At 41.5% G+C, this 25867-nt stretch overlaps 1 protein-coding gene across 1 annotated transcript; it reads left to right on the forward strand.

Moving 5' to 3' along the window:
• Nucleotides 1-466: 466 nt before the first annotated feature.
• Nucleotides 467-17284, forward strand: LOC122754661 (interleukin-19-like). Its single transcript, XM_044003153.1, is given in 6 exon segments — nt 467-518; nt 5336-5523; nt 6367-6432; nt 13121-13273; nt 15408-15482; nt 17186-17284. Coding segments are annotated over 6 exon segments (633 nt in total).
• The last annotated feature ends 8583 nt before the right edge of the window (nt 17285-25867 follow it).

Genomic DNA, 25867 nt, shown 5'->3' on the forward strand with positions numbered 1-25867 from the left:
GACATAGATGGCCTCATTCAAGGCTGCTGAGCGGGCCGGATTGCACCAGCAGTGAATTTCACAGGAGCTGGTTGGCAGAAGGACTTGTTTGGCAAGAGTTGTTACTGGAGTTTGCCTGCAGGACACTGTTGGCGTCATGCCACAAAAGAGAGGAGAGTGATTTAACTTCAATTTTTCACTGTGGTTGTAGAATTGCAAGAAAGTCTTATTTGCATATGAACCAGGAGTTCATTTTCCTTAGAAAATGCATGTCAAGACCCAGAAGGAACGGAATTTCTTAATAATGATTAATCAGTTGTTGTCTCCAAAAAAAAAAAAAAAGAAGAAAAAGAAAAGAAAACAATTAAGGAAAGAGATGCTGTGAAAACTGGGGAGAAAAAAAGTTTTCCAAGGGGCAGACCCACCCAACACACCTCAGTGGCATTTCCTCTTAGCCACCTGCATAAAAGTGACCAGCCTTCCCCAGATGCCACACAGCACAAGCCACTGAGACAGCTTGGAGCAGCCCAGAGCTAGAGGTAAGACACCCACATTTTTCCACCTGCTGATTTTATTCATTGCCATCCAAACCCATCCTTCTTAGTGGGATGGAGTTACTCCATAATCTCTATGTCTTTCCTTAGAGTTTTACAGGTGCCTAATTCTCTCTATAATTTTGGATCATAGATTATGTAGCCCGGGTAAACGACCCTGCTTGTCTATAGTATTTAGTACCCCCTTAAATAAGTAGGGGGTGGGGAGAGTGTCATATCAAGCAGTTCCCTGGTCTTTTTTTTAAACAGGGAATACAGACTAACTAGCTTCTTTAAGAGGGGTAGAAGGTAGAAGAAATGTATATAACAACAATATCTTTTCAAAGGGTCGATATATTCAGAAATCTGAATTCAGTGGGGCAACCATCTCCTTAGCAAAGTGCCAAGCAACTTACGCATGAGATGGGTGGGTGTGAGGACTAGGCTGCTTGGCTGGGGAATGAGCTCTGTCTGCAGGTTTTTTGGGGTTTGGGTTTTTGGGGTTTTTTTGGCTTTTTTTAATGATCTCTGTCAACTTTTTAAGAGAGCAGGCATGTTTCCACGGCTCTATAGAAGTTTCTCGCCGGAAGGAGAATGTATTCTCTGCCAAGTCATTTTTCTTTCTGGTTACTAGGGGTGTTTTAGGCAGAGAATCAGTGTAGAAAAAGCAATGCATTTGGGATTAGAGGGTGTGCATTCAAATCCTGTCTGTCACCAACTACATGTGTAACCTTGGGCTAATCACTTCATCTCTCTGGGCCTCGGTTTCCACAGATGGAAAATGAAGAGATTAGACTAGATGGTCTCTGATGTCCCTTCTAAATCTAAGAGCCTATGACTTCTGGGGAAGGGTTTAAACTCGGCATCTGCTTCAGAGCCTAGCACAGTTTTTCACCCTGAAAATAGATGCTAAATGAATGTTTGTTGAATCAAATATACCTGTGCTTCAAAATGAACCTGTGGCTCTCTTAGGACTTTCATTTTAAGCATCTCACATATGTTAACGACCATGTTATTTGGAGTAGCTGAAAGAACACTGACACTAGAGGACCTGGGTTCAGGTTTTGAGTGCTACTTTCTACTTGTGTGACCCTAGGCAAGTCATTTCAGTACTCCAAGCTTCACCTTCCTCATCTGTAATATGAGGAAGTTGGCTTGATGATCTCTCAGGTCTCCCCCAGCTCTATGGCTATGATTCTGTGCAAGGAATTCTCTGTCTTGTTGAAGTAGCTTGCAATAGGTTTTGCTTTGTGCCAGAGAGATGTAGCAAGAGAAAGAGAAAGGGCAGGAATTGAGTTTACCTGGGTTTTCTCACCCAATTTAATTCAATCCATATTAGAATCCTAGGATTTGTGGTAGAAAAGGACCATGTCACCCATCTCCCTCATTCTGTAGATTTAGAAACTGTAACCCACCTGGGAAAATAGTTGAGCTGGGATTCAAACCTACATCCTCTGACTCCAAATTCAATGTTCTTTCCACTACAACTCTCTGCCCTTCTAAGAAAGGGAAGGAAATGTAGCACCTACTATGTGCTGGGTACAGTTCTAATCACTTTACAAATATGATCTCATTTGATTCTCATAACAATTCTGGGAGGTAGGTGCTGTTCTTATTCCTGTTTTACAGTTAAGGAATGAGGTAGACAAGTTAGGTGACTTGCCCAGGGTCACACTGCTAGTTGAATGTCTGAGACTGAATTTGAACTTTTCCCTCAATCCAGACTCAGAACTCTATTTACTGTACTACCTATCTGCCTCATTAAACACCTACTCTCTGCAAGGTTCTGAATATAAAGATGGGGGCAGCTAGGTGGTGAGGTAGATAAAACACTGGCCCTGGATTCAGGAGGACCTTGAGTTCAAATCTGACCTCAAATACTTGTTGACACTTACTTGCTGTGTGACCCTGGACAAATCACTTAACCCTCATTGCCCTCCCCTCCAAAAAAAAATGAAGATGAAGATAAAAAAAGTACAAAGATTACAAAGAGTCATCATGGCTTCACCAAAGAGCAGTTAGGCTACACTAACTTTATTCCCTTTTTTTTTTTAAAGATACTGGTAGTAGGTAAAAGGATTATCAGATTATCAGAGATAACAAAGCCTTTGGTATTATGTTACATACTATTCTTGTGGAGAAGATGGAGTGATGTGGACCAGTCAATAATACAATTACATGGACTTGGAACTGGATCAGCAGCTAGACTAAAGAATAGTTTTAATCATTCAATGTCCACTTGGCAAGAAGTCTCTAAGGGAGTGAGTGCTTCAGGGATCTGTGCTTGATCTTGTATTGTTTAATGTTTGAAGGTAGGGATGAAATACCATATTGACAGATGCCCCAGAGTCGGGAGGGATAATTAACATGCTGTAGGACAGAATCAGGATACAAAAGGATCTTGATAGATAAAAACATCAGGCTGACTATGATAAGATAAAATTCAATAGAGATAAATGGGAAGCTTGGGTACCCTTAAGGACAAAACACTTGGGTAAAAAAAAAAAATCAATTTCTCAATTATAAAGATGAGGGAGGTGGGGTAAAGCAGCAATTATCTTGAAAAAAGACTTGAGGACTTTAGTGGACTAAAAATTCAACCCAGTCAGTAGTGTATTATGGTAACCAAAAAGCCTAATGTCGTCGTGGGTCACACTAAGAGAGTCATAGCTTCTAGAAATAAGGAGGTGATGGTCTGTGGTATTCTGACCTTGCTGGATGCCATCTGCAGTGTGCTGTTCAGTTCTGACCATTACAATTGAAAAGTAGACATAAATAAGCTTCAGAACATCCAGGGAAGGGCAAACAGCATGTGAAAGGCCTGGGATCCAAGTCATAGGATGATTAATAGAAGGGATTAGGTGCGTTTAGCTGGGAAAAGAGAAGACTCAGGAGAAATGTGTAGTTTCCATCGATTATTTCAAAAGTTGTTATTTGGAAGAGGGATTAAATTCTGTTTGGTACCAGAAAGGAAAACCAAAGTGGAAATGTAGAAGAAATTAACGTTGACATGATGGAAGAGAAAGTACTTAACAATTCAAGCCATCTATAAGTAGAATGGGCTGTCTCAGGAGGTGGATGGGGGGGTCCTGATCATTAGAGATTTTTTTTTTTGCGGGGGAATGGGGGTTAAGTGACTTGCCCAGGGTCACACAGCTAGTAAGTGTCAAGTGTCTGAGGCTGGATTTGAACTCAGGTCCTCCTTAATCCAGGGCTGGTGCTTTATCCACTGTGCCACCTAGCCCCCCCCCCCATTAGAGATCTTTAAGCAGAGGCTCTTGCTGGACCGGTGAAGAGGAAAATATGGCCTGATGGACCATCCCCAAGAAGGAAGAGGAAGATCATTCAAGACACAGTGAAAGCCCTATTGTTATTCCCATAGGCTTTGCTATCTCCCAATGGGATGTTCTAGTTGAAAGAGACAGGGAGACAGAGAGACGGAGAAAGAGAAGCATCCCAAGTGTCTGATCTCAAGGGCAGAGGTGAAATGAAAATAGAGTCTCCTGATTTCCTGAGTCAGTGGGAGATATAGAAGGCTCCACAGTATAAGAGATAGTTGGTCCCATGAGAACCACACCTTTCTTTTTACAAAGGAGGAAACTGAGGCCCAGAGAGGGGAAGTGATTGGGCAGAGGTCATAGAGCTGGATGGTGGCAAAGGCAGCACTTGAACTCAGGTAGTCTGACTCTGAGTTCAGTGACCCTTCCACTGTACCTGGCTGCTGCCTCTCTTTACCCAACTTGAGAGGGGTTATTTTATCACCTCCTTTACCATTTCATTTGGTGTATGAGTGTATAGGTGGGGGCATGGGGAGGAGTAATTTGCATGGTTGGTTTCAATTAATTTGAAGCCTGAGTAAAATGAGAGGCACATTGGGGCTATATAGTGACAGGATTGTGATTCTCTGGGGTGGAATTAAGTAATTAAAAAAAAAAACATTGGGGCAGCTAGGTGGCGCAGTGTGTAAAGCACCAGACCTGGATTCAGAAGGACCTGAGTTCAAATCCGGCCTCAGACACTTAACACTTACTAGCTATGTGACCCTGGGCAAGTCACTTAACCCCAATTGCCTCACCAAAAACAACAACAACAACAACAAAACCCAACACAATTCTTATTGATGACTTCTATTTTTACTTTTATTTCTAAATGCATTTGGGGGTGGGGTGGGGGGATGGTGGCTATACATTTATTGCTTTTCAAAGTTCTAGGGGGCAGCTAGGTGGTGCAGTGGATAGAGCACCAGCCCTGGATTCAGGAGGACCTGAGTTCAAATCCGACCTTAGACACTTAACACTTATTAGCTGTGTGACCCTGGGCAAGTCACTTAACCCCCAATTGCCTCACTAACAAAAAAAAAAAAAAAAGGCCATATGGTCCAAAGTTCTAACAGCACCTGGTTGATACAGGGCCTTACCCTTAGAAGGCTCCAGATAAATATTTGTTGAATTGAAGCGTTGCTTAATTCCCTGGGCATTTTTAAAGCTCTTTTTTGCCTATTTACTTGTGAAAAACAACAAATCTTTCCACCCACCCCAACTCCTTTTACAAAGTGAGCTTTGTTGACTCATACCCGGAGTGATGCTCAGACAAATGTGTTCTCTGAGAATTAAAAACATTTTATCATGTTTTGGGATGAGTAAATTGGAGAGGGGAAGCAGAGGAACCAAAATGTAATTGATTCAAGAAAGTCAGATTAGGACACAGGCTTTTATGAAGTTTCACAAATCTTCACATTGTATATTACTGGTTTTAATATTTTTTTCACTTTAGAAGTTTAAGAAGAGAGATGATGGAGGATTTTTTTTTTCATTTTCTCTCAGAAGTATTTCCAGTTGGGCAGCTACCTCCCATTTCCTTCAGGACAATGAAGCTCTCTGGATTTCCTCTCTCTCTTCTGTGTGTAACCCTTTTTCTGTGGCTAACACATGCCTGGTCTCTCAGGAGGTGTCTGATCTCTGTGGATGTACATCATATAGAAAAGAGCTTCCAGGGAATAAAGAACGAAATTGTAAGTATGGGCTCAGGTGGGAATGGGAGTGGGTACAGATGTGCACTAGGCAGCCAGGTGGCTCAATGGATAGAGTGCTGGGCCTGGAGTCAGGAAGACCTGAATTCAGATCTGACCTCAGATACTTATGTGACCTTGGGCAAGTCACTTAACCTATGCTTGTTTTAATCTCCAATTAGGAGGAAATGACAAACTGCTCCAATAACCTTGCCACAAAAACCCCATGGACAGTATGGTCCATGGGGGTCACAAAGAGTCAGACACAATTGAACAACAAAAGCAACAGATATGCCCCAGACCTTATTTAAAACAAGTGCCTCCTGGCAGGCTCTAGGAGAATATAATTTTAGCCAGGATCCAGGAGAATATCATTATAACCACCTAGCCCTTATATGGCAGTTTAAGGTTGGCAAAGTGCTTTAAAAAATTGTCTCATTTGATCCTCACAACAACCCCAAAAGGTAGGGACTATTATCGGCCCGTTTTACTGATAAGGAAACTGAGTCAGATAGCTTGACTTGCCCAGGGTCACCCAACAAGTAAGTGGCTGAGATTATAATTGAACTCTGTTCTTCCTGAATCCAGGTTCAGTGCTCTAGCCACTGTATCACAAGAGTGTTGGATATGGGGTCAGAAGACATGGCTTTGAATCTGGGTTCTATCTCTTTCTGTCTGTATGACCTTGGACAAGTCAGTTAGCCTTTCTAGACCCCAGATTGCTCATCTATATAATGAGGGGGTTGGACTAGATGACTTTGAGGTTCCCTTTGTCCTCTCAGTTTATGATTCTGTGATTTGCTCATCACCTTTTTCTCCCCTTCTCTCTTATGTCTCCCCTTGTAGCAAGTGAAGGATGTCTTTCAGAATGTCACCATCCTGTCTGCATCTGAGACCCTGTACAACATCACGGTATTGCCCCATGCAAACTACCTTTATGTGGGAAAAAACTCCAGGGGTTCCTGCTGTCAGCACCTAGTGTGTCCCTTCTCTGTCCCTTCCTAGCCTTTTTGCCAACTTGGGAGGTGTTGAAAAGTTAAAGTCAATTTGTGTACCCAGGACAGGAACTTCCTAGAACCTCTCAGAAACCTGCTCAGAGGGAAAAGTTCTTCTTTGGCAGGATCTGGCCCAATATTTAACCCCAAACCAATGTCCAGAGCCCACCATGAGGTGGAACTGCATCCTTCTAAAGTCACCGTTAGTCTCTCAGTTTAACAAGGTGCTATTTATCTTGTAGGATCTCTGTGCTTATAAACAGTTTCTTATTAAATTATTCTATAGAACTAGTTATTAAGTTAGATTCTATAGTCATAAGATTGCAATACTCTAAAGGTCATTGGTTTTTCAGTGGGAAAGAGGTCATAGAGATATCTTTTTATGAATCCTTATTTTACGGATAAGGAAACCGAGATCCAGAAAACACTAGACTTGAATTCAAGAGACTGGATTCTGAGTCCCACATCTGCAATTTATTTGCTGTATGACCTTGGGCAAGTCACCGGAGCTATGTGTAAAGCCATTTTGACTGGATTATAGTCTGTGTAAGGAGGAGTAATGTATAATAAAACTGGGAAGGTAGGTTGATCTCAGATTTTAAAGAACTTGAAATGTCAAATAAAGGAGTTGATCCTAGAGGTAAGAGGGAACCACTTGAGTTTACTCAGTAGAGCAACTGACATGGCATAAATTTGGGAATTTGGCTCCTCTTCCCTAGAGGTGTATTATTTATTTTTTATTTTATTTGGGGGGGGGCAATGGGGGTTAAGTGACTTGCCCAAGGTCACACAGCTAGTAAGTGTCAAGTGTCTGAGGCCAGATTTGAACTTAGGTACTCCTGAGTCCAACGCTGGTGCTTTATCCACTGTGCCACCTAGCTGTCCCCCCCCCCCAGAGGTGTATTATAACCACAAAAGGGACAGTTGCTCAAAGTCCCCCAGGTTTGACACCCAAAGTTCCATTTTCTATAAAGAAAAATCTCCTTGTGAAACAAAAGAAATACCTTATTGTTATTTTCTAATTAATTTAAGTGAAATCTTTACATAATGGCTTTGTATTTTGGTGTTATTATATATACTAATACATAACTTCATAGATCTTCCCCTTTAGGTGTAACTAGGGCAGGGTAGTCAGAGCTTCATCTCAGGGTATCAACCCAGGGAGGTATACTTCCTTCTTGTGGTAGTCCAGAGACAGCATTTAATATTTCATAGTCATCTGCTGGCCTATGACTTCACTGTGAGCACCCCCTCCACCTGTGCAGATCACAGTCCTTCTTTGACTTAGAAATTCTTTAAGACTTGGGGTGATACAAAAATTTATCATCCTGAGGCCAGTCTGGTGATAAGCCTCTGACAATGTGGTTGGGTTGGTCCCGAGATCCTAGCCATAGTCTGGCTGTAATAGAAACCTGAGTTTAGCAGGTTGCACTTCATCAATTTAGCTTTTTAGATACCAGGATCTGCTTTCTACCTTGTAGAGACAGGATATTAGTGGAGGCAGAGGCATAACTAGGATATTTTTTTCATATAGGGCAAAAATAGTTGAAGAAAGAACAGAGGCTTCAGAGAAAACAGTTTGACTATGGGTACTTTTGTTGTTGTTGAGTCATTTCAGTTGTGCCCAATTCTCCATGACTCCACTTGGGGTTTTCTTGGCTAAGATACTGAAGTAGGTTTGCCCATTTCCTTCTCCGGCCCATTTAACAGATGAGGAAACTGAGACAAACGGGATTAAGTGACTTCTCCGGGGTCACAGGGCTGGTAAGTGTCTGAGGCTAGATTTGAACTCAGGCAGATTTTTCCTGACTCCAGGTCCCGCACTCTGTGCACTATGGCGCCACCTAGCTGCTCCATGGATAAAGTCACAGCATAAGAGAGGGCATTCGTTTTCAGAGGCAGCTAGTGGCTCAGTGGCTAGAGGCCTGTGCTGTTCTAGCTCTCATTTACTCTTTATCTGGCCCCAGTTTCTCACTTGTCGCTGGTTTTCTATGTCGAAAAATCCTCTTTGAAAGACCCAGAAGTGCCTGATCTTTAGCTCACCCTACCCGGTCCTAGGAATGAGGCATATGATTTTTGAGTTCCAAATGAGGGGCTTTTGGCTTTTTTTTTGTCGGTGGGTTTTGTTTTGTTTTGTTTGTTTTAGTCTAGGGAAACAGGCTGGGACGTCTTATCACTCCACGAGCTCTGGCTCTTTTCAAAGTAATGAGCATAGATAGCTGGCTGGAGTCATTCATCTTTCTGACTCTGTGCCTGCCAAAGCAGTCAGCCTGCTCAGAAACACTTCTCCAGCAGCTGGTCTCAGCAGGAGGCCTGGAATACGGGCTGCTTGACTAAGTGTCGGACCACAGCCCGGACAGTTCACTGAGTCGGCACCAAGATGCCTGGTGCGGGGGTGGAGCGTAGCGGGGCTGCGGACGTCGGTCCCGAACTACGCGAAAGTAGGCTCTGCAAAGCCCAGCGTCCTTCCGGGGTTGCTCTTCCTCTGACTCTGGTTGGCTGAGCCTGCAAACAGTACCGCACCAGCACTTGAAAGTATAATAGACAGACACTTTGTGAACGACCCCTCGCTGACTGATGGCTCAGTTAAGCCAGCAGCATCGGCGGCCGTGTCTTCCCCTTCCATCTGGATGGGCTTTGTAACCATTGTGCCCCCTGCTCCACATCGGGTTAAAGAGGACATTGCGAATTGGTGGGCTGCTAGATAGGATGGGGCAAACGGAGGAGAAGAGATTGATAGGCTGTCCTCCCTGCCTTCAAGAAATTTTCAGTCTAATCCAGTTGTAGAGAGAAAACACCTGAAATGGTTAAAGGGCAGTGAAGTACTGAACTATGGGTTATTAAAATTACACTTTATAATTATATTATGATGACAACTAGTATTATAATCATTATAATTTATTATTATAATGTCTACGTTCTGTAGGAATTCAGGCAAGGGGGTGTAACCCGAGTCCCCGGGACATGGAGAAATTCACGATGAGAGCTCAACTCCCATGAGCCAGAAGGAACCTCTTGAATTTGCAATCATGAGAATGAGCACCAGGATTCCAGGGAGAGGGTCATTGAGCCAAGATATAAAGTGGCAGATTTGAAAAAAGAAAGGAGCAAAAGCAGTGATTTGTGTGTGGTCTGATAGGAGGTACTTAGGAAGGGGACTAAAGTGGTAAGGTAGCCACACAGTTTCTGTATTTCTTAGAGTTGATCCTGGTGCTTGATTTTGGATATAAAACAACAGCATGTCATACCTTCTAGATGATCTATGTGTAGTCTTAACTGCTATCAAGAGATGGCAACAGAGGGAGTCAATGAATGGTTAGGATTTGGTACAGAGAGGGAGGCAGAAGTCTGACCCCTTTGCCTAAAATAACTAGGGATTTTATTTATATACATATACATATACATATATACATATATGTATATATACACATACATACATATATACACACACATAGATAGATAGATAGATAGATAGACAGACAGACAGACAGACAGACAGACAGACAGACAGACAGACAGACAGATAGACAGACAGACAGACAGATAGATAGATTGCCTGGTGAGGAGGAAGGGAACTTGTGGGTTGTATTTTCCGTCCATTATTTTCTCCCCAGTTGTGCTCAGTGGAGCAAGGGTGGTGACTGAGGAGTAGCTTTTCATGATGCAAGGAGAAAGGGAAGAGTGGTCACACCCCCAAATTCCAAAGAGGTGGGGTGGTCAGAAGAAGGAGTTAGTTTTTCTCCCTGTTGATTCCTTCCTTAAACCTCTAAACCTTGTCAGACCTGGCCAGCAATACCTACTCATCATTGGACAATTATCTGGAAAGACTTCCTGGAGGAGGTGGGTTAAGCCTTGAAGGAATGGGGGTATAGATAGGAATGAGACTGAAATGATGGGAGTGTAAGGTGGGTATTAGGGAGTATTAGGGAAGAGGGTTGGGAGGAGCAAAGTAGAACCAAATTGTAGAGGGCTTTGGTAGCTAAATTGAATTTGAGTTTCATCGTGTATGCAATAGGAAGCCCTCATAAATTTTTGGATTTCAGCTTGGAATGTTGAAAGTGAAGTAGATTGTAGGTTTTGTTTGTTTTGGTCTGCCAGTCATATGAAGGATGGATTGGTGGAAGGAGAGGTTCCTCCATTAGGCTATAAGCTCCTTGAGGACAGGGACTGTTTTTTGACTCTTTTTTGTATCCCTAGCACTTAGCATGGTGCCTGGCACATAATAGGGTCCTGATAAAGATTGATTGATTGATTGAACATATAGAGATGAAGTAGTAAGGAGTCTGTTGAAGTAAAATACAGGGTTTTTCCCCTTCAAAATCTCGATTATTTAGCTTCGTTGATGTTCAGATTATCTGACCTCCTCATCTCCAGTGGCCTGTCCTTTTTGTCAGGTTTTTGTTTTTAATTTAAAAAAATATATGCATATATATGTGTGTATACACACACACACACACACACATATAGTGATTTGATTGAAGAATGCTTATCCATTTTGCAGCTTACAACACCAGGAAGAATATGTTGATTGAGAGGAACAAGATTTGAAAAGATGTATGTGAACAAAGGGCTATAGTTAACAAGATGAAATGTAACAGGTTTCAGAAGAGTCAGTGGTGAATGTGATGGGGAAAGGGAACTGACAGCAGTTCCTGGGGGAAAAACCTGGTTGTCTTGGGGCTGGAAACTCAATAATTATCCAAAAAATGGGAAGTTACTGCTTTTTAAGAAAGAAGTGAAGTTCATTTTAGGCTGTTTTAATGTCCAGAATGAGGAAGATAATGCCTCACTTTGCCTTGGGCTGATCAGACCACAACTGTGGTATTGTGTGCAGTCGTTGGGATGGTTATCACATTTCTAAAGATAAACTGAAGCTGGTGCAAAGTAGGGTGACTAATATGGTGAAGGGGCTTGGAACACTGACATGAAGACTGTCATATGGATCAGGGTCTAGCACAGTTAGCTAGTACCTAGCACATAGTAAGTACGCAAATATTTGCCAACTGCCTGAGGTGGCACAGAGCTAGGAGTTAAAAAGACATCTTCCAGGGGCAGCTAGGTGGCGCAGTGGGGAGAGCACTGGCCCTGGAGTCAGGAGTACCTGAGTTCAAATCCAGCCTCAGACACTTAACACTTACTAGCTGTGTGACCCTGGGCAAGTCACTTAACCCCAATTGCCTCACTAAAAAAAAAAAAAGACATCTTCCTGAGTTCAAATCTGGCCTCAGATACTTACTAGCTGTGTTACCTTGGACAAGTTACATAACCCTGTGTGCCTCAGTTTCCTCATCTATAAAATGAGCTGGAGAAGGAAATGACAAACCACTCCAGTATCTTTGCCAAGAAAACCCTAATTGGGGTCATGAAGGGTTGGACAGGACTGAAAAACAACTGAACAACAAAAGCCTAAAGAAGTCTTTAGAGAGATGTAATAGCTGTCTGAGCAACTGAAGGGCTGTCATGTAGAAGAGTAATTAGGCTTATTTTACTTGGCTCCAGAAGGCAGAACTAGGAGCAATAGGTGGAAGTGGAAGAGAGCCAGGATTAGGCTACATGCAATCTCCCTTCCCCGCCCCCCCCCTTCCTCTCCTCCCCGCACTCTCTTCTTTTTTTTTCCTCTCATTTCTCCTCCGCTCTCCTCTCCATTGCCCCCAGACTGGAAGTGCAGCTGCCGCTCATAACCCTATTTCACTTTTGATCTGCACAAAAGTCTTCACTTTGTTTCCAACCTGTCCTGGTTTGCTCTTCCTTCTCCAGCCTGGTGCCCCACCCTGCTCTCTTGGGCTCACCATATTGGGCCCACACAATGCAGGTAACATATTGGTTTGGCCCATCAAAGTTCAGAACTCCCAAACTCAAGGGATCAGAACCTTAGCCTCTCTCAACAGCAGAGATTACAGACATGTACTATGATGCAGTTGCTGGACTGAATGTAACTTTCAAACAATTAGAGCTATGTAATAATGTAGTGGGTTGCCTTGTGTGGTAATGGGTTCCCCAGTCACTAGAAGTATTCAAGTAGAAGATAGATAAGCACTTGTCAGAGATGTTGTAGAAGGAATTTCTGTATTGGGTGGATGAGATGACCTCTAGAGTCCCTTCCAGGAGGCAGCTAGGTGGCTTAGTGGATAGAGTGCTGAGTCTAGAGTCAGGAAGACCTGAGTTCAAATATGACCTCAGACATTGATTAGCTGTATGACCTTGGGCAAGTCACTTAACCTCTGTTAGCCGTAATCCACTGGAGAAGGAAATGGCAAACCACTCCAATATCTTTAGCAAGAAAGCCCAATGGACAGTATGGTCCATCGGGTCATGAAGAGTTGGGTACAGCTAAACAACTGACCGACAACGAGAGTCAAAGGAATTCAACACCCCACCCCTGTCCCCCAAAATTCCCTGTTCTATTCCTCTCTTTCTTTGGTGTTGGTTTAGTAGGGGAGGAGGGTGAACCTACTGAGATCTTCTGTTTAAAAAAAAAAATCTCAGTAGATTTGGAGTGTTCAGGCTTTCTCTCAGCTGTCCAGGTCTCTGGGGTCATGGGGGAAGCAGACTGCATGGGCTGGTGGTGGCTCTCTCCAGGCAGTGAGAAGGATTTCTGTTTCTAGCCCTCAGATGTGTGCTGCATGACCAAAGAACTCCTGGGCTTCTATGTGGACAAGGTCTTCAGGAATCATGAGGAATCAGACCCCAGAATCCAAAGGGGTCTCAGTACCATCGCCAATTCTTTCCTCCGTCTTCGGAATGCCCTGGAGCAATGTGTGAGTAACCATCTCACTTGGTCACCTCACTAGTTAGCCATTCAGCCTATTTTGTTCCTTGGAGCGATGAGTCAGGCCTTGTTTGTTCATCATCTATTTGGCAAATATTTATTAAGTCCTGGTTAGGTACAGAACTCTATGCTAGGGAGGGGAAGGGAGAACAGGGGAGAGTTTCATATACATGCTTTCATTTGGCCCTGTGAGATAGACAGGACAAATCGTTAGTATTCACATTTGAAAGATGAAACTGAGGCATAGAGAGATTAAATAAATTACTTAATGTCAGATAGAAAGTATGTCACCGGGGCAGCTAAGTGGTACAGTGGATAAAGCACCAGCCTTGGATTCAGGAGGACCTGAGTTCAAATCTGGCCTCAAACACTTGACGCTTACTAGCTGTGTGACCCTGGGCAAGTCACTTAAGCCTAATTGCCCTGCCAAAAAAAAAGAAAAGAAAAAGAATAGAAAGTATGTCACAGAGCTGAGATATGAACCTAAGTGCTTGGATCCCAAGACTAGTCCTTTTTCCACCACAATATAGTGCTACTGAAGTGTAACTGAAGTTTAGGTCCAAAAACAATCCATTTTGTCTTCCTTGGGCATTCCCTTACCCCACAGCCTTCTGGGAAGACTGGGAAGTGGTTGCCTCTCTATTGTTTGCCTGCTCTTTCTTCTGCCTGTACCAGAGTTACCAGCTCTCTCTTCCCTTCAGAAAAGTGGGGGGGGGGTGTGACCAGTGTAGACTTTCTTAGACCTACATACCTCAAAGTCTTTAGGTTAAGTGACAACCAAGAAATTTGGGAGATGGTGATGAGATAATGGGGGGAAGAATGAGTTCTGAGGAATCCATCTTAGCTACATCAGTACCCTGAATTATAGACTCTTTGGGGTTTCCTCTCTGGTCTTAGCCCCTTTCCAGGCTCTGGACAAATCCTTCTGAGTTGTATATCCTAGACGAAAGCCTTTTATATGAATTCAATATGGGATGGCAGAAAAAGTACTAGACTGGGAATCTGGGCACTTGGGCTCTGGTCTTAGTCTTTTCTCTAATGGTGTGGACTGGGGCAAGCCATTTTATTATTTTGAGCCTCAGTTCTTCATTTGTCAGATGGGACTATTTATTGATACCTCACAGGGCATTGTAAGACCCAAATGAGATAATGGATAGGAAAGCATTTTGGAAATTCTTTAAAACTGTCAAGGAATAGTATTAATATCAATTACTTAAGGGGCAGCTAGGGGGTGCAGTGGATAAAGCGCTGGCCCTGGATTCAGGAGGACCTGAGTTCAAATTCGACCTCAGACACTTGACACTTACTAAGCTATGTGACCCTGGGCAAGTCACTTAACCCTCATTGCCTTGCAAAAAATAAAAATAAAATATGAATTACTTAGTAATACAGTATATAGTATAAATTAATATTAATAGCTGGTATTTATATAACACTTTAAGGTCTGCAGGATACTTTACAAATATTATCACATGAGATCCCCACAACAATCCTTTGAGGTAGGTATTATTAAGTAAGCAGCTAGGTGGCACCATAGTACACAGAGTGCTGGGCCTGGAGTCAGGAAGACATCTTCCTGAGTTCAAATCTGACCTCAGATACTGACTAGCTGTGTGACCCTGGGCAAGTCACTTAACCCTCATTGACCCACAAAAAAAAAAAGAAAGGAAGGAAGGAAGGAAGGAAGGAAGGAAGGAAGGAAGGAAGGAAGGAAGGAAGGAAGGAAGGAAGGAAGGAAGGAAGGAAGGAAGGAAGGAAGGAAGGAAGGAAGGAAGGAAGGAAGGAAGGAAGGAAGGAAGGAAGGAAGAAAAAGAAAAGAAAAGGAAATGGCAAAACATTCCACTATCTTTGCCAAGAAAATCCCAAATGTGGTCACAAAGAGTCAGACATGACAGAAATATCTGTTAAGAGCAATTTATTCAAGTTCCTCAAAGCTCTTTGGGCCCTTCTTTGGGGACAGTCCAGCATTTATCCACTTGTGCCTTTTGTCATGGGAGAAAATGCTGGGTGGTGGGGTGGGTAATGTTGGAGTGGTTTGGGAGAGGGGCATTGAGGCATGTGGTAGGTAAGCTCAGGTTCAGACCATCTTCATCACTTGGGATTTCTCCCCTTGTTTGTCACAGCAGAATGAGAGGAATTGTCATTGTCGAAAAGAAGTCACCGAGAAGTTTCAACTCATTGCCAGAAATTATAAGCAGGTAACTAGTCTGGGGACAGGAGGGTATGGACACATCTGTGAGTGGGCCCACAGATGGGCCTGATCAGACTTACAAGAGAGCTTGCCTCATTAAACACCAAGCCCCTCCACCATGCCAAGGCAATTCTCATTTGCATCAGCCCCAACCAGACATCCCACCTGATTTTTGCAGCTTTAAATACCAACCTCTCCAGTCCCTGCCATGAAAGCTGGGTGTGACAAGCATTTAAAGAAGGAGCAGAGATTGGAAAGAGCCCTGAATAGAAGACCAGAATTGGAACCCAAGCTTTGCCACTCATTAGCTATGCTCCCTGTCTTGATCAGAGTCCCACTTGATAATGCTTGTTGAATCAATGAATGACCTTGGGCAGGTCACTCATATCTCTTGAGCCTTAGCTTTTACATCAATAAAATGGGAATAGTAATATTTGTACTACTTGACTGAAAAAGAAATTCTCATCCTTCCAGAGGAGCAGCTTGGGATAAAGGACTGGCCCTGCAACTAACTAGCTGTATGATCTAGGATGGGTCATTTCCCTTCTCTGGACCCCAAGGTCCTTGGATCTGTCAAATGAGAAATAATGATGTCTCCTAAATAATAATGATTTAGAGGGTACATGAAGGCTCTCTCAAGTAGGAAACTGTGGAAGCATGTTTAGTGTGTCCCAAAGATTTCAGTCAGTCTGCACTGAGACTTTTGGGACACTGTATACAAGAGAGTCAGACATGAGAACTGCCTTGAGGCATGATAAGGGGGGAAAGTGTATATTATGCTGAATCAGAATGGACATGAGCTTACTTCAATAATGAAACAACTATCAAGTGTTCCGTGTGTATTAGATATTAACCACTGGGATACAAAGAACTGACCCTTGCCCTAAAAGAGCTTCCAGTCTACAAAATGAACGTTTGTAGATTCTTTTTTGGGGGTGGTGGGCAAAGAATTGTAATTAACTATATGAGACAAGGAGAAGCAGTATGTATAATGGAATTAAGAGCTGGCCTAGGTTTCAGAAAGACCTGGGTTCAAATTCACCTCTGATACATATTGACTGTGTGGCCCACCATGGTTAATGAGTTAATTTCTCAGTGACCCAACAACTCTGTAAGTAACTAGAACTTACCCAGTGGTGTTCATCTAGTGGTAGATGGGGCAGTCTTCTCATTAGGAAGCCCCTATGCCAATGAAATTACAATTCCAGAGCCAAATATATACATACATACAGATATACACACATAGATATGCATATGTTTGTGTGTGCATATATATATATTATATATACATATATATATATATATATATATTTTTATATTATCCAGTCATTTCAGTTGAGTACAACTCTCTGTGCCCCCATTAAAGATTTCTTGGCAAAGATACTGGAGTGGTTTGCCATTTTCTTCTCCAGCTCACTTTATAAATGAGAAAACTGAGGCAAACAGGTTTAAATGACTTGCCCAGGGTCGAATGACTGTTGTGTCTGAGGCCAGATTTGAATTCACAAAGATGAGTCTTTCTGACTCCAGGTTCAGTGCTCTTTCCACTGTGCCAACTAGCTGCCCCAGAAGGCATTTTAGAGATCACCTAGTTTAAAAAAAAAGTTTCTCTTTTTTGTACATGAAGTAGTAGGTGAATAGAGAAAAATGCTTTGGAAAGTATAAAATGCTAAACAATGCCAGTTTGGTGATTATTAATTATTATTTCAGATGGAGATAAAAGCTGCAGCAATTAAGTCCCTGGGGGAACTAGACATTTTATTATCCTGGATCAGCCGGAACTACCGACCTAAGGCTGCTGCTAACTGATGGCTGAAGGACAATTCTCTACCCTTAGAAGAAAGCTGGACATTATCGGCCTAACCAGTACGGAGACCACACTCTCTAAAAACAAAAATCAGGACATGTGGGTTGTGAAGGGATAACCTTTTGGCAATGTCTCATTAAAAACCCACTTGATTTTCTTGAAAGTGGGACAGAACTGACAAATTTAGGACATGTGGTCTAGGTACCAGTGATGGTCAAGCCAAATCTGGGTGGGGGAGGGGTGGGCATAAAGGGAGAGAAAGATGATGGGAAGGGTGTTTAGTCTACACAGGAGTATTTTATCAGGGGAATATAGAATGATTTGCTTTTTTGTCTTCACTGAAGGGATTTATGGGGAGGTGCTAGGTTTGGCTAGGGGCAGGCAGGAACCCATGATGTGGGATTTCATTGGCAGTGTCAGGCTGTCCAGTCCCACCTGGGAGATGTCTTTCCTTTAAAGTTCCCGGATAGCTTCCTACTTTATTTATGCCTTTTGGATGAGCTTGTTGAAAAATTCCTTGTTTTGTCCCTTGCCATCTCTGTGGGATGGGAAGGTCCTAGCTCTCTTCTAATTTATTGTGACTGTTTGCCCCATGTCTGTAATGTCAGCTGGGCGATATCTGGGTAGTACATATTGTACAAAGTGTTTACTGCTTAAATAAACTCTGTTCTTCACCAGCCCCAGGGAAGCGTGTTCTTTGTGGGGAGGCTTGGCCCTGGACAATGTTGGAGCTGGAAAGCGCCTTATAGGGCATGGCATTTGACCTCCCCATCCCTTTTAGAAAGCTTGTCTGATAAATGTCTTCAAATATTAAGGGTCATCATCATCATCATCCGTTTTATCTACCGCTTCAATTTTTGCAAAGTACTTTACAAATATTATATCACTTGAATCTAAAAATACAGCCAGGAGGTAGGTGTTGTTACTATCCCAATTTACAGATGAGGAAACAGAAGCAGACAGAGACTTGAGTGACTTGTCCAGGATGATACAGCTAGTACTGTCTTAGCTTGGATTTGAACTCACTTCTTCCTGACTGCCACTCCAGCATTCTATCTAGTGTTTCCCCAAGATTCCAACATAATAGCTAACATTTGCGTGGTGCTTAAAGATTTGGTACATTACAAAAAGTCACAGATGAAGAGCTGGAAATTTAGCTGTCATCCAGTCCAATGGCCTTCTTTTACAAAAGAGGAAACTTAGGCAGAAAGAGGTTGAGTGATTTGAACAGGGTCACACTGTTAACTGGGCAACTAAGTGGTGCAGGAGATAGAGTGCTGGGCCTAAAGTCAGGAAGACTTATCTTCTCGACTTCAAAAACAGCCCAGACACTTACTAGGTGTGTGACCCTGGGTAAGTCACTTAACCTGTTTACTCCAATTTCTCGTTTATAAGAAGAGCAGGAGAAAGAAATGGCAAAGCACTCTAGGACCTTTGCCAGGAAAAGCCTAAATGCGGTCACACAGAACCAGACACGGCTGAAGCTAATGAACAACAAACACTGTTAATTGATGTGTCTGAGGTCATATTTGAATTTGGGTCTTTCTGACTCTAGGAATATCTTCTTCTACTACTACTGCTGCTGCTACTACTACCTAACATTTACATATCACTTACTATGTAAGTAATTTACTATGTAAGCAGGCACTGTAATAAGCATTTTATATTTGTTGGCTCATTTGACCCTTACAACAACACTGGGAGGTAAGTGCTATTATTATCCCCTTTTACAGATAAGTATACTGAGATTAAGTGACTTGTGCAGAATGACACAGCTAGGAAGTATCTGAGTCTGGAAGTCTTCCTGACTCTGGGACCAGTGCTGTAACCACTGCAGCACCAAGTTGCCTCCTCCACTACCCTGATCAGAGTGGTCCCAGGTGAGGAATAAGGTGCCTGGCAGATAGTAGGTCTCCTATCACTGAAAGTGCTCAAGCTGAATTCTTTTGGGGAGTATTGTAGGAAAAATTCCAGTTGGGGTTGGACTCAATGACCTCTGAGGTCCCTCCCCAGTGTGAGATTCTGATTCTAATATGAGAAAACAAAAGTGAAGAGGCTCACCCAGGATTTCAGAGCTAATTAATGATAGAGCAGGATGGAGAATCAAGCCTCTTCCCTCCCCATCCAATGCTCTTCCTGGTTTAGCACATGAGTGTGAAATGGGGAAGCCAGCATCAGGTCTACCTTCCTCTACCATCCCCTCCCCCCATCTTCTGTTCCAAATGTACACTCCTTTTTTCCTTTTCATCTAAAGGACATGGCATCTATAGTCTCATAAGGATATACCCTTGGGGGACAGTGCTGGTGGAATGAGAACTGAGAGGAGGTGACCATCAGGGAACAAAGGGGCTGGAAATTTCAGAGTAGGGGGGAGGTCTGGAGCTAGGCATCAGGTACACAAGGGACAGTATTGGCATTCTGGGGGGCACAGCTTTGGCCCTCTTATTTATTAGTAATAGTACTTACAAAGAGCTTTAATTTATGAAAAGAACTTTATAAATATTGTTTCATACTATTCTCATAATAACTCCCATCCATGCCTGACTATTTTAATGTAATAATAATGTTAGCTATTATTTATATAGCACTTACTATGTGGCAGGCACTGTGCTAAGAACTAGAAATACAAAAAGAGACAAAAGACAGTCTCTGCACACAATCTTCTGGATAATTACAGCTAACATTTATACAGTACTTACTATACATCAGGCACTTTGCTAAGTGCTTTATGATTATTATCTCATTTGGTCCTCACAATAGCCCTATAAGATGTTGGTCCTATATCCCCATTTTATGGGTGAGGAAACTATAGATGAGGCTGAAAGAGGTTGTGACTTGCCCAGGGTTGCACAGCTAGTAAGTGTCTGAGGCTGAATGTGAACCCAGGCCTGACTCTTTGAGTCTAACCATGCAGTCAAGTCTGGATTCATCCAATTGTATATTTGTTTAATCCATACCTCTTCATAGTCTCTACTAGAAAGCTTCCCTAAAATCTAAGTAAGATATATTCACAACATGTACCATATTAGTAATTCTGAAAAAAGGAGAGAAGGTTATTCTGGCATGACCCGTTCTTTTTTTTAAGTAATAAACACTTTTATTTATAGTTTGGGGTTCCTCTTTTTATCCCTTCTTCCCTCCCTCCCTTCCCCTCTCCTTGAGGTGGTATGCAATCAGGTATAGGTTATACATGTACAGTTATATAAAACATTACCATATTAGTCATTTTATATAAGAAAACTTGAATAAAAGAAAAAAATGAAAGTGAAAAATAGCATGCTTCAGTCTGTGTTCCATCAACATGTATAATTTAAAATTCTAAATGTGGGTTCTAATCTGTCCCCCCAGTTTTGGGGGGGAACTGACTAAAATCACTGATAAATGAGTATAGGCTTTTTTAAGGGTTTATTGAAAGATAGTAAAAGAAAGAGAAAGATTGAGAACAGATTTCTTATAGCCTGAAATCCTTGCCTTCCTAAACTCCCCTGTGAAGTTCCCTGCCACCACAATGATGTCTCGAAGCCAAAGAGGCCGAGCTCTCTCGCCAGAGTTGGATTCCTCCTTCCTGTTCTCCTCCCAGAAATGGGAGGTTCTTCAAGTTGATTGGCTAGTGTCATTCAAATGCATTGGTTCACTGGGCCTGAAGGTGGTCAAAGTTCAAAGTTGTTAGCTTCTGAGAACAATTACTTTCTTAAGTACCCTTAAGTACCAGCCAGATGTGCTTAACTAGAAGTCAGCCAGTAATCCATTCAGCAGTCAGTTGCCTTATCCAATTCAATCAGTTTAAATTAACCTCCAGGTGGGCCCCTGAGTATTTGCTAAATCTCATCTATCACATTCCATTATTTTAACACAAATATCAGTTCTTTCTTTGGAGGTGGATAGTATATTTCATCAATAGTCCTTTGGGATTATCTTGGATCATTGTATTGTTGAGAATAGTTAAGTCATTCACATTTCTTCATCAAACAATATTGCTGTCTCTGTGCACAATGTTCTCTTGGTTCTGTTCACTTCACTATATATCAGTTCATACAAGTCTTTCCAGGCCTTTCTGAAATCATCCTGCTTGTCATTTCTTATAGTACAATAATATTCTATCACCATCATATACCACAGCTTGTTTAGCCATTCCCCAATCAATGGGCATTCCTTTGATTTCCAATTCTTAACCACCACAAAAAGAGTTGCTAGAAATGTTTTTGTACAAATAGGCCTTTTTCTCTTTTGGGGGATGCTAGGTAAACTTAGCAGTTGACCTATTCTTGATGGAGTCATGTTGGCTCTTTTGTAAGCACTGCTTTCTTTGTTAGATGTCCACCAATTATCTCTCTAATGATCCATTCTAGAATTTTCCTAGGAATCAAAATTTTTTGTGGTTTTTAGTTTGCAGATTTTGTTCTCTTTGTTTTTTAATTGGTATAACATTTGCCCTTCTCCAATCTTGTGGTACTTCTTATGTTTTCCATGATATTTCAAGTATCACCAGCAGTGGCTTCAACATCTTATCTGCTAAGTTCTTTCAGGATCCAAGGATGTAGTTCATCTTGTTCAGGTGAATTAATTCACCAAAGATATTTATGTATTCACTTAACTTGTGCATCAATTTTGTTAATTAATAATTATTAATTATACCATTAATTATTATAATGTACTATGTACATAAAACTATGTGTAAGATATTGATTATATTCATAGTTTTAAATTATAATATAATAAAATGATCATTTTTGCTCTGTCATTTTAGGAAGCCCAAATATGTTTAGCACAGTGCCTGACACATGATAGGCATTATATAAATGCTTTTCCTTTCCTTTCCTATTTTGTTTCTATTTTCTCTGAAAAGATAGTTACACTAGAAACAAGGCAGTGCTCATCCACCCCAAGCAAAATTCTAGTCCCTTCTTTGATCCTTTGTCTCCAAAATAGCTTTTTAAAAAATAAAAAAAACAAAATCATTTGTTTCCTTTAGCTTTCCTTGTGAAACTCAACTCATCCTAAGCTTTAGTGTACCCTAGTGGTTCTGGTGTTTTGTTTTTTAACCAGACTTCACCACACTTATATTCATTCTTTGTTACCTGACCTTACTTCAATTTTCTTTAGCCTTCAAACCTTTAGTTTATTGGTGAGTTTCCTGTGCATTCACATGGGTGGATATATACAAATATATAGATATATAGATGTGTATATATCTATGTGAGTGTGTGTATACAATGTATATGTATATGTATAAATCCTATTTTCCCCCTCCTCATTGGAATGGATTCCATTTGTGTCTTCAGAATTCAATCTTTAAGCACATTCCAGTCTTCTGGAAACATTTTTCTTGATGGGATTCCACTTTTCCCTGAACCTTTTGAAATCTGCTTTCCAAAAAATCTAGGCTGCCAGCTGGACAATGCTTGGATTTCCTCTTCTTTATCACAAACTCAAGGATGGCATGATTACTTTCCCCATAAGGTTCCCATTATTTCCATCCTAACAGCCAGTTCTTTTTTGTTAGTTAAGAATCAGTTGCAGAATAGGATTTCCCTTTGTTGGTTCCTTTGCTTTTTGAAGCATACAATTATTACTAAGGCAAATGTTTAGCTTCTCTGCTTTTGGCAGAGAGAGAGAGAGAGAGCTCTAGCAGCTGTCTGGATAATTGAAGTCCTTCCATTGCTACTCTATCATTCCTCTGTGACAGACTTGTTGCCTGTTTCTCATACTCATCTATTTCCTCTTTCTGGCCAGGTGGTCTATAGTATACTTCAGTGACAAGATCACTTGTTTATCTTGCCCATTAACCTTTACCCAAATACTCAGGTTCCTCTATTTCTTCACATATGTATACTTTTCTTTTCTTTCCTTTCCTTTCCTTTCCTTTCCTTTCCCTTTCTTTCTTTTTCTTTCTTTCTTTCTTTCTTTCTTTCTTTCTTTCTTTCTTTCTTTCTTTCTTTCTTTCTTTCTTTCTTTCTTTCTTTCTTTCTTTCTTTCTTTCTTTCTTTCTTTCTTTCTTCCCTCCTTCCTTCCTTCCTTCCTTCCTTCCTTCCTTCCATGACAATTGGAATGATGCCACCTGCTGGAGATTTACTGTGGGAAGGCTCCACCATGAGGAGAAGGCACCTGAGGACAAGCCATGCGGCTTTTCTTTGGCATCAGTAAGTGACATTTGCTTGTGGGAGGAAGAAGGGAGGAGGTTGGCTCTCTTGCTTTCTCTCTTTCATCAGGACTCTGGTGGAGAGTGGGGTGAGAAATGCACTCACCCTTTAATAGATAGATGAATCTAGGCCTTTCTCTTCACCAAATTCTTATTCTCCTTAATAAATACTTAAAAGTCTAACTCTTGCTAAAGCTTATAATTTATTGGTGACCACTCATTGGATATTTTAGTCAGATTAGCTAGAATTTTTAGCCCCTTACCCTTCCTTCCTTCCTTCCTTCCTTTCTTTGCAGGGCAATGAGAGTTAAATGACTTGCCCAGGGTCACACAGCTAGTAAGTGTCAAGTGTCTGAGGTCAAATTTGAACTCAGGTCCTCCTGAATCTAGGGTTGGTGCTTTATCCACTGCACCACCTAGCTGCCCCTATGTATACCTTCTTAATATATTCTACTAACCACCCACACCCCTTTACCTATCTCTTTTGTATAAAGTATACCCATCCAGAGTCATAGTTTACTCATGGATTTCATCCTATCACATCTCAACAATGTCTAGGAGGTCCAATTTTGCTTCCTTAGTTAGGACCTCTAATTTCCTTTGTTTGCTGCCTAAAATTTGGTCATTTGTGTATAGATATTTGAGATCATGGGTTTTATGATAGGATCTTTTCTTGGATTTTATCTTTTATGAATTTCTACCTCTCAGTTGCTAGTCTTGCTTCTTTGTGGCTACTCTACCATACCTAACTTAGAAATATATCATATGACATTACTTACATATGTACATATATGACACACACACACACATAGTTTTCTCCCTCCTCTATCCTTTCTATTTCACCCTTGTTTCTTTGAACTACCTGTGAGTGTTTAAACTGCAACCCTGGTTTAAGCTTTTATTGCCAATTATAATTTTTTTTGGGGGGGGGGGTAGGGCAACGAGGGTTAAGTGACTTGCTCAGGGTCACACAGCTAGTAAGTGTCAAATGTCTGAGGCTGGATTTGAACTCAGGCCCTCCTGAATCCAGTGCCGGTGCTTTATCCACTGCACCACCTAGCTGCTTCCCAATTATCATTTTTAATAACTTGACAACACACTCAAATCACTCATTCTTTGTCTTAATACCTCCACAGTTACAACCTCACTCACCTCCCCTTCAACTTTGCATTAACCTCCAGTCTGTTTTTACCAATTTGCTCCCCACACCAATATAATATAATAATAATAATAATAATAATAATAATAATAATAATAATAATAATAATAATAATAAGCCAGGTATTGGCTTTATAAATATTATCTCATTTAATCCTCATGAAAACTCTGAGAAGTAGATGTTTTTATTATCCTCATTTTACATTTGAAGAAACTGAGACAGGTAGAGTTTAAATGACCTGCCCAGAGTCACACAGCTAATAAATGCCTGAACTTGGATTTGAATTTAGGGTGTCCTGACTCCAGGCACACATCTCTATCAGCTGCATCACAAAGTAGCTATATCTACTCCTAACAATTTTCTTTTTTGTTGTTGTTCAGTTTCAGTTTCTTCATGACCCCATTTGGGGTTTTCTTGGCAAAAATGCTGGAGTGGTTTGTCATTTCCTTCTCCTGCTCATTTTAGGGATGAGGAGCTGAGGCAAGCATGATTAACTGATTTGCCCAGGGTCATACAGTTAGTAAGTGTCTAAAGCCAAATTGGGACTCAGGTCTTCCTGACTCCAGGCATGGTATTCTACCCACTGAGCCACCTAGCTGCCAATTTTCTTAACCCTTTAATTGTTCTACTTCCTTTTCTCACTTTTCTAGACTAGTCTTTCCAACTACCTTATCCTTAGCTTTCAGGAGTGCCCCCTTTCAAATTCTATTCTCTAACTTTCCTAAATCCTTAAAAAAAATCCTCCTTAACTATCAACCATACTTGCTAGCTCATTGAAGATGATGTTACAAGGATCCTTTAAAGGAGCCAGAAATGGATTAGAGGGGAAGCTTAGGCTATTGGTAGTGACAATGATTATAGGGTGATAGATTTCAAGTTGGAAGGTACTCTGGAGATCATTTTGCTCAATACCTTCATCTTATAATTAAAGAAAGTGACATTCTAAGAGAGAGAAGTGACTTCAGTGCTAGAATCTAGGTTTTCCAACTCATAATAGCCAGGCGCCTACCAAAGCATCGGATTTAGTGAAAAGACTTAGGTTTGAATACTGATTCCTCCACTAACTCGATAAATCTATGAAATATAGATGTTCTCTGAGGCCTTTTCAAGTCATCAGATCCTGTAATCCTGTGATTCATGATTTGAATTCCAGGAGGGGCAGTGGCTTGGTGAAAACAGCATTGGATCCAGAGTCAATAGACCTGGGTTGAGATTCTGCATCTGACACTTATTACCTCTGTGGCAATGGGCAAGTCACTTAATTTTTCTGATACTCAGTTTCCTCAT

Source organism: Dromiciops gliroides, chromosome 4 (genome assembly GCF_019393635.1).
Source record: "Dromiciops gliroides isolate mDroGli1 chromosome 4, mDroGli1.pri, whole genome shotgun sequence".
NCBI classification, from domain to species: domain Eukaryota; kingdom Metazoa; phylum Chordata; class Mammalia; order Microbiotheria; family Microbiotheriidae; genus Dromiciops; species Dromiciops gliroides.